The sequence below is a fragment of the Ambystoma mexicanum genome, chromosome 13, assembly GCF_040938575.1.
Source record: "Ambystoma mexicanum isolate Mex_15411 chromosome 13, UKY_AmexF1_1, whole genome shotgun sequence".
NCBI classification, from domain to species: domain Eukaryota; kingdom Metazoa; phylum Chordata; class Amphibia; order Caudata; family Ambystomatidae; genus Ambystoma; species Ambystoma mexicanum.
This window is the reverse complement of record NC_090938.1, coordinates 745,648,437-745,658,335: the sequence shown is the minus strand read 5'-3', so window position 1 is coordinate 745,658,335 and position 9,899 is coordinate 745,648,437. Positions and strand designations below refer to the sequence as shown.

Here is a 9,899-nt window from a genome sequence, read left to right as displayed (position 1 = left end):
AGTACTCTCAGGGGGGTGGGACAGACCCGACAAAGACTGGAAGTCTGGTCACTCTAAATAAGAGTCATTTTGGGAGGCGGATGAGAGAAAGAGAGAGAGAGAGAGAGAGAGAGAGAGAGAGAGAGAGAGAGAGAGAGAGAGAGAGAGAGAGAGAGAGAGACTAGGGGAGGGACCTCACTCAGTGCACAGACTCAAAAGGGAGAAGGGGAGAGAGGGTGAGAGGAAAGAGAAAATACATTGCATACTACAGACATCGTGGCCCCCGAGTGAGAGGGGGTGGAAAGACAGGGAGGGAGTGTGAGACAGGGACAGTCTCAGAGAGAAACACAGAGATAGGGAGAGACAGAGCGGTAAAGAGCGACAAGGACATAGAGAGCGACACAAAGAGCGACACACACAGGTAGACAGAGACACAGACATGATGAGACAGGAACACACACAAGCGCACACACACTCTTTCTCTCATAAAAAAAACAACGGCACAAAGCACTGGGAGCAGTTTGGTAACAAGAGAATTTCTTGCCATTAGAAGTGTCATGGGACGTGCCTTATTTCTTGTTTTATTCCAAGGTAACATGATTCATTGTATACACTGCCCGGGTTATACTTGGTCCTGTAAACCTGAGAAAGTGCTACAGAGGCAGGTGTGAGGAGGCTGGTGATGAGCCCAAGTATGTAACCTGTGAGAGATCAAGTAAAATTGAGCAATATGTGAGTACCAGCTCACCAGCAACAGCAGAGATGAGCCAAGCCTTAAATGTTTTATACATTCCTGAAAAAAACACTGCTTTTGATAAGAAACAAACCAAAATCATGTCTGTATGGATGTTTCCGGGTTAGAGGAGTGCTGATCTCTAAGAACTAGAAACCCAATACACAGCCACAAACCCTTCCCATACTCAAGACAGAATTCTGCCCCCAACCACCCCCTCCTCTGGTGGCTTCACAAATAAAGAATGACAAAAAGGGTGTAGAAAAAAAGAGAATAACCCATGTGGAAATGACATCACAACTCAAATGTAACTATGCAACATTGAGATGACACTGCAGTGACGATACTCACAGTTTCATCAGGCTCAGAAAGGCGTCAGACATTTTAGACATTGCTTCTTTTAACCCTATTCAAAACATGTCCCTGTTGCTGCTTATAGCTTTCAATATCGTATCAAATTGATGACAGCATGCAATCGCTTATGTTCAATCAAAAGAATATTTATTTATTGGCTAGTTATTGGTTTGTTTGAATTTCACATATTGGCAAACATCCAGCATAGGAAAGCAGGATAATATTAATCATTTTTAATAAATCGTATATACCAGGATAGAATAATAGTTAGAAGAGGATGAATTTGTCATCTCCAGCTTCTTTCATACTGCTCTGCAGACTTCTTTCAATTATTGTTATCCTTTATTCATTTCCCCCCAAGCATTGTCAATGAAACGGAAACTCTGGTCTCCCTGAAGAGGGAACATGTGAAGTAAATGTTTTGGAAAATTGATTTGATCAGGACGCCATGTTTTCTCTTTGATGGAGAACCTCCTCTCGCGGAATGGCAAGGCATGTTCTCCCAGGATGGGACACCCACCTCTGTCGCCATGGACGGCAAGTTTACTCATCACAGACGCCTTGTTCTCTGCGGAGGAATATTAAAGACAAAATGCAACCATTTTAGGATCAGTGAAGCAATGGCAGGAACACATCTTTATACTTTAACTACTTTTAGAATATGTCCATTCTAGTTCTGCATGTTAAGAAGAGCCTTGCCTTAAAAATATAAATGTATTTTTCTTGTGAATGAGGATAGTCAGTGCTCTAATACTTTGCTTATGCACACTATGGAATTGCGTTCCAATCCATTCTAGGCAAAATGTGTTGCAAATGCATTTCCTGCAACATCAGTACACCCAAGATTTTATAAGATACTTCGATAATCACATTTTATTGGCCACCTGGATAACGGAGATGACGTCCATAGCTTCTCTGGAACGATGGACATACAGATATCCAGAGTAAGGACTGCATTATAAATCAACATGTAGAAAATTCTTGCAAGCTACTTCCCCTGGTGATTCTGCATAATTTGCATGGTTTTATAACATAATATGGGGACTTTGGCTAACTGTCTATTGAGACATAGACATGAAAGATATCCGTGAATATCATGTGACCTCTTCAGCATATCTGGAATCGAGCTTGCCCACTCTAGTGTAGCGGCTCAGACATTGAGATTGACACAGGAACATTTCATTTCATGAGCGTCACAGAAGTGCGCACGTTGGAATGAAGGAAAGAGAAAGAGGGCTGTGGATTGACATGAGGAACAGGGATGCCGATATCACTACTTGTAGCACGAGATGCAATGAGCACATTCACACGAGAATGTCGTGTACACTCTGTGCTTCAGCTACAAGGGTGAATTCTACAGTCTATGGCATTTTTGCAGTCATAGTCTATGATATACATAGGTTTTCTTGAAGCTGCCGGAAGACGGTTAAGGGGACCGAAACATGTACCCGGAGTGGCATGATATACTGTGGTAGTCATTAAGGAGTTTTTTTATTTATTGAATGGGCTAAAATTAACGGATCATCAAATCAAAGATGATAAAATGAACAGCTGGATGAATAGACCGGAACATCACGCTAAGAGTGTTCACCCCCTATGCTAGGATACTCTATGCATAACCTTGTACCCCATATGTGATTTATTTAGGGAAAGTGCACATAGGTGTGCCAGTCATTGCTAGGTTTGCATGGCATGCACATGTACAGGCTTTACAGCTAACTATCCCCCCCCCCGCATCAGAGGTAGGAAGGTCCAAATTTTGCTGTTAGATCGATGATTTATCCAACATTGAACAGACTGACAAAAACTCCTTAAACAACCATAGACACTGGATACAGACTATACTAAAAACCAATGTAACCCTTCAAGTGTCCTTAGTACCTGGGTATAAACACGAAAAGACGGGTCTTGATTTGCTACAACATATATGGCATACATTACTTACCATAATTGTATTTCTGATGCTTGTATCTGCTTATATTCACATGCTTTGGATAGGCCGACATCTAGTGGTTAGTGTGGAGTATTGCATTACTTGTTTTTGAAGTTCGAAAAGGGACGTCGACAGGGTGCGTCTGTAATACTATCCCTAGTGTGACATATACTGTACACATGGTTCTTCATGCGTCAAGGTCCTCAGATTGTTTGTTTCTGACAGGAGGGAGCATGAAATGTGTATGCGAGTACAGGAAGGTAAAGAAAGGTGTAAGATGTCTATGTTCTTTCAACTCCTAAGAGGAGAGGAAGGGTGGGCACATGTGAATCTAAGCAGAGACGCATCAGAAAGACAATTACAGGTATTTAATATTTGTCTTCTGAGGCTTGTGGATCTGCTTAGAATCACATGCGTTGCATAGACTAGTGAGCAGTACCTGGAGAAAGAGGTGGGTTTTAGGTACAGCAGCAAAATGTCAGCACCGCTTACCCCACCTGAGAATCACTCCTTATATGAGTATCCACACAATAATGTTGCTTGAAAGTGTGAACTGAACTCCATGTTGTTGCTTTGCAAATGCCTCTAATAGCACATTTGCAATGAAAGCCAGAGTAGCACCGGTACCTCGAGTTGAGTGTGCTCTGGGTTTAAATGGCAAACTGTTCTTGGACAGAGAGTAGCAGAATTGGTTCAATCCATCTTGAAATCGCTGATTTAGAAACAGGATCCCCCTTCTCTTCCTGCAGCTAAGGAGACAAAGAATTGATCTGTCTTCGTTAATGGCTTGGTCTCATCTAGATAGTAGATTACTGTCCTTCCCTCTCTGCCAGGTTTTTGTGGGTTTTGAAAGAACGCTGGAAGTTCTATTGACTGATTAACATGAAATTTGGAAATAAATTAACAGCACTGTCTTTATGAAAGAGCTTGCAGTTCCCAGACTCTTCTTATTGAAGTGATGGCTATTATAAAAGCAGTCTTATAGGTGAGGGCCTTAAGACTAGCCTTGTGCATAGGCTCAAAGGGGGGCCCATAAGCTTAGAAAGGATTACATTTAAGTCCCACCCTAGGGGCGGTGTTGAAATTGGGGGATACAGTCTTTTGAACCCCTATATGAAAGATTTAACCACGGAAACCCTCCAACAAGATACCTTGCTGTGCGAGGTGACCTCCTGGCTGCTCCCCTCTCACAGCGCCAAGATACCCTTGGGTGACCGAGCGCTTAATAAATACTATTAACGTATGCTGAGAACGCGGCTAGATGGACTTTAAGAGAATTAAACACTAACCCTGATTCTAATAAATACAGCAGGTAGTGTATTATATTAGAAGGTGAACAGCCAATGGGGTTGACATTACTTGCACCATAACACAAAGTGTTTCCACTTGTTGAAATTACAATGCCTTGTGTTCGGTTTACGTGCTTCCTTTAAGATGTCCATGCATCTTTGAGGTAAGTTTAAATGTCCAAGCTCTATGACCTCAGGAGCCAAGCAGCCACATTCAGTGCTTGAGGCTGTGGATGGAGGTTTGATCCCCGACGCTGGGACATGTTGAAAGAGATCTGCAGTTTGACTGGTGGGAGAAGGGACATTTTGAGCACGTGTGAGAACCATGTTTGATGTGCCCACATTGGAGCTATTAGGATCATTTTGAGATGTTCCTGGTGCATCTTGTGAACTATTTTGTTGAGAAGAAGTGTTGGGGCGGGGGGAAAGCGTACACACATTTTCCAGACCAACTGATCTACAGTGCATTCCCCTTGGACTTCGTTTGGGGAAACCTGGATGCGCAATCGTGGCATTTTGCATTCTCTTGTGTTATGAAGAGATCCATGTCTGGATGCTCCCCGTCTTTGAAGACGTTGTGTAGAATGTTTGAGTGCAACTCCCATTCATGTTCAGTGGGAAGCTACATGTTTCTGCTTAACACGTCTACTAGACAGTTGCGTTCCCCTGGAACATGTTGTAATAGGAGGAAGATGCTCTTGTTGAGAGGCCAATTCCAAATCGTCTAAGCAAGTTTGTACAGACTTGGAGAGTGTGTTCCTCCCTGTTTATGTAAAACATGGCTGTTGTGCTGTCCGTGAGGACTAAAACGGTCTTCCCTGACAGTTGGTGTTGAAATACTTGAAGGGCTTTGAACACCACTAGCGATTCTAGAAGGTTGATATGCTGTTTTGACATCAATTGTGTCCACACGCTGTGCACTGTCAGATGGAGATAATGTGCTCCCCACCCTGAACGTGATGCGTCTGTTGTTAGAGTGGCTTCCATGGACCACCATGGCAGAGCCTGGACTACAGCTTGCGAAACGACCCCAAGATCGTCCCAGGGACTATTTGCTTGAAACCTATGGTTCGCCAGCCACTCTTGTATTGGACGCATGTGCAACTTTGCGTGTGGCACTAGAAAGATACAGGACGCCATCATTACAAGAAGGCGCATTGCCTTTCGAACAGTTATCTAACGACCGGCTGTATAATGAGGACATAATGAGGACATTGAAGCAGTATGTTTTGGACCCTCTATTTGGCTGGGGACGAGACTTGACTTCTTCTCATCGTTTGAAAACCCCAACTGAAATAGAAGGTGCATTGGGTCCCGAGTGTGCTGCGGACATATTTGTGGTGTTTCTCCTGTTATGAGCCAGTCGTCTAGATAAGGGTACACTGGGATGGATTGCCTGTGTAAGTGAGCTGCCACCACTGCCAGTACTTTTGTGAATACCTGAGGTGCTGAGGCAATGCCGAAGGGTAGCACTTTGAACTGGTGGTGAGTGGACCCTACCTTATGTGGTTTGACATATCTGTTTGCTGGACGCAGGTCTAACACAGGGTGCATAGTTAAGTCCTCCTCTGGTACAAGGAAGTACACTGAATACATACTCTTGTTTACCTCGTGTAAGGGATCCAGCTCTATTGCTCCTTTTTCAAAAGAAACTATTTCTGACTGGAGTATCAACTGATGCTCTTGCGACATCTGGATCTTGGCAGATGGCAGCACGTTTTTTTCAGAAATTCTATGGATTAGTCTTTGGACATGGTTGACAGCACCCACTGGTCTGTTGTGATTCCCTCCCATGCGTAGGCAAATTGTGAAATGCAACCCCCTACTGAGGAACCATGGGAGGGAACCTGAATGTATTTGTCATTGCTTACAAGGGGCTGAAGAGCCTCTGAGGCTGCACTTCTACCCCAGACTTCCCCCACACCACATCTATAACACCTTTGAAAGGAGGACTGAAAGGGTGTGGTCTGTGCCTAAAATGAGTACCACGGGTAAAATGTAGATCCATGCCCAAAATGGGATTGCGATGTTCTTGGATACGGAATCTAATTGTTCTTGAATAATATCCCATTGGGCTCTGTTGTAGCTGTTGTGTTGTTGGCTATTCTAGTTTGGTATCCCGCCGAGGGTGCAATCTTTTTATCTAAAGCATAGAGCTATATCCGGGGGAGCTTCCGCTGTTGACAACGGGTATCAGCTCTCTCCAGGTTGGTGACAACCATGGAATCAACCATGGAATCTAGTTTTAAATGCCCCCTAATTCACAATGTCTGAAGATGGTGGTTTAAAGCTTTTTTCAATTCTAGGATGGACAGCTCTAGTGAGTGGGTGAGTTCTTAAAGATGGTAAAACCTGTTTTTTTATTGATTGTAATAAAGGGTTATATTGCCCCACAGACTCTTTTCATCTACGCATCTTCTTCAAATGTGTGCGTTTGAATTTTAAAGTGGTCTGCGGCTTTTTAAGCAGATCATTGAGTAAGATTTGGTCATCTATGGGTCAGTTTGCAACGGGTTCATCTGGGACATCGGGTGATTACAGTAAGTAATCATCTGGGTCATTGTACATTGATCCTCAATGAAAACATCACCATCAATATTATTGACACTATGTGAATGTGTTTGTGACACTCTCTACCATGGGTGTTTTTACTGGGGGTTCTCTTGCTCTCATGGAAACATACATTTCTTTGATGGGGTGTTTTTCAAGAAAGTCAACAAAGGAAGACACCTTGTCCATGGTTTCTTCAAAACGTTGTTTGGTCCATGTGCCTGTTTTGGGGGTTTTATGTAAAGGAAACACTATTGCCTCTGGATTAACATTGTGGGAATCCTCATGTAAAGCATCAGGTAGGCCTGATGAAGCCTTGTATTGTGTGGTCTTCGAAACGCTTTCTGTTGGTTTCAACAGTGGTGTTGGTGTACCGACAATGGTTTCAGTGCCTGCTTCGGTGCGAGCATATGTCAAACCGTGATAGTTCAGGGTTTTAGGCACGGTAACCATTATGCCCGGCGTCTGTTTATTCTTCGAGTCATGCGCCCAACCTGAGGGTCTAGGTGCAGCGTACGTCTTACGCATCGAGTCAGTAACACTGGAAATGATGTTTGGTACCGGGGGGTCAACCTTTGACGGTTTTGTTGAGGTGTTGCTGGGGGTTGTGTGTTTAACGTGCTTGTGTGTACCCCGTGTTTGTGTCCGAGTGCTTTTGTCACCAGGTGTTGCCTCCACAGCAGAGCGCTGAGCTTTGGACGAGCATGCAGGAGTCTGCCAACTTCTACACAGTGTCTTCGGCATCACTAAAGGCGCCGTAGCTGCCGGTTCTCCCTCTGACTCCTCTGCTCTGGTGGTGCAATCTGACCAGGCCACAGCCTGCATGCCAAGCCAAAAACAAGTAATACAATACTCTGCACTAACCACTAGATGTCAGCCTATTGCAGAGAATCCTACGGATCACCAACTAAAACCCTATATAGAGTCTTGTCCCAGGTGGCCAGGAGGGCAGCTGCTTCCTGATCCCAATCCTGGTGGTGTTGTACTGTGGGAGGATCACCTGGGTGGAGACCAGGCCTAGGGAAGTGGGGAGATTGTGCAAGGTGAGACACAGTATTTTTCCTTTGAGAAGAACATTAGTGATCCAGACACAGAGGAGTAATTGGCCCATTGCCATTTTTATACATCTCAATTGTCTATTGAAGATTGTAAGGAACTCATGGTGGCAACAGTAAAGACAGACACAAGTGAATATGCTTCAAGGGTGTTTATTTTAACAGTATGCAGGTTGGAAAAACGCCTAATCTAACCTAAAGCTAAGATGGGAGCAAGCTTTGACCATCAAATTAATAATAAGGCAGTCCTTGTGGAGTCTGGGCAAAACAAAAGGGCCTATACTACACAACCTATTGCCAGTCCTTGCAACTAATATAGAAAGTGTGTGGATAAGAGCTACAATAAAGAAAAGAAGTGTTCTCAAATGATAATCAGCATGTGCTAGCCAGGGGACACCCTTCCCCACGTTTTCAGCACGGGATAAGGTGGCACTTCTGAGCACAGCACAAACTCGAGCTTTCCCCAGCATGAGTTGACAGTTCTGCTTTCAAGCTATCAGGCTTTTCCGATGGTCTCTTGGCACAAAAGCCCCCTTCCTTCGAGGACCTGATGTATTGCACAAACTTAAAGTTCCTTTCAAACTATCGTTAGGGGAGAGTGGTTCACCCCTGAGTCCCCCTCTTCAGTGCGCAGATGTCTCTCGATTTTCAGCCTCCCTCAGTCGGGTTCACTGTGGCTATTGCTTTACTCATTTTCTCCTTTAATATGCTCCAGTCTTTTAGGTGACAACTTCACCTATGGATCTCCCTCGGCCAGGCTCAGATCCCTTCTTTACTGTTCGCCTCCCTCTGTTAGGACAACACTTGTTCCTGTTGTATTCACAGGCCTTAATGTCTTTTTAAACAACACTCCGTGGATATTTCATCGCCTTCCTCAGTCGGGTTCACTACGGCCAATCACACAGAGTTCCTTCTACCTTTTTTCTGCTTTGCTGGTCAAAGACTTTCGACTGTACAGAGAATTTGAAAAGACCCCCGTATGACTACTTTGACCCCTCTGGTTAAATCCCCCCTAAGACCTTCTGGTATAGGTAGTTCGGGATTTACCAGTGTCTCGAGTGAGCATTCTCGTGGTGCTGGACCCCTCTTGTAGCTGGTTTTCCCTTAACGTTAAATGTTCTTTGAACTTCCCTTCTTTAGCCACTTTGCAACTTTCATTCAACACAGTTCGGTTTCTTATTTGCTCTCCTCTCGACTCACCGACTGTGATGAATTGCTTGGCTTCTTTGGCATCCGGAGTAAAGGACAGTACCATGGTAGCAGGCCCCTCTCTCTGTCCTGCTTAGGTAGGCTCTGTGTACTGTTGACATCTGCCGCCACACACAATAGCTAGTTTCCGCTGCCTTATAGTTCTGTGGAGGGAGGTTTTGCGGGTCTGAATTGGAAAGGGCAAGGTCGCTTCTCTCCTTGTTGCCCCTTCGATGTTCGCCGCCTTTCTCCTCCTCTTGAATTACCGTGCTGCAATAGCTGTTTCATCGTGCGGTCACCCTTGCTCGTACTCTGCTCTTGTGCTCCACATTTTATCCCTTTGAGGAAGGGAAAGGGCCATCAGGTGTGTGTGTGTGTGTGTGTCTGTTTCTGGTCAATTGCCTGACTTTGCCTGACCCTTGTGTTGGGACATGTTAGATAAACAGCTCTGGTGTTAGTCCATTGTCTTTCGTAGTGTGTGAAAGAGTTTGTGTCAGAAAAGGGGGGGCAGTGTTTCGGGACATCCTATGTGGTAGGATGGGGAAAGGTGTTGAAGGAAGTGGGATACCGCATCTCACCCATCGGTGTCCCACTCCCCGAGGACCCCCCATACAGGCAATCCTCCCTCACTGGTCCACCCCCAGGAACTGGATCCAATAGCGATGGCCGTGTCCTGGCCACCTGGAGGACAGATCCCAGGGACTAGCTAGGGAGACAGCTTCAGGTTTTTCACAGGATGAAAAGGTAAAATCTGAAGGAGTAATTCCACTTCGTGTTCAACCCAAGCCCATCTGAGGGACATAAAAGGCTGCAGCTTT

The 9,899-nt window shown here is 44.8% G+C and overlaps 1 protein-coding gene across 4 annotated transcripts in view; it reads right to left on the bottom strand.

Moving 5' to 3' along the window:
* Positions 1-1,191: 1,191 nt before the first annotated feature.
* The window catches only part of LOC138521885 (E3 ubiquitin-protein ligase TRIM17-like), a 159,393-nt gene continuing 150,685 nt past the window's right edge, over positions 1,192-9,899 (bottom strand). For all 4 annotated transcript variants that reach the window (XR_011283154.1, XR_011283155.1, XM_069635050.1 and 1 more), the window contains one exon: positions 1,192-1,634. Coding sequence is in view for 1 of the 4 variants with exons in the window: in XM_069635050.1 (XP_069491151.1) it covers positions 1,617-1,634 (18 nt within the window). In the remaining 3 variants the exon portion in view is untranslated. The remainder of the gene's footprint in view (positions 1,635-9,899) is intronic.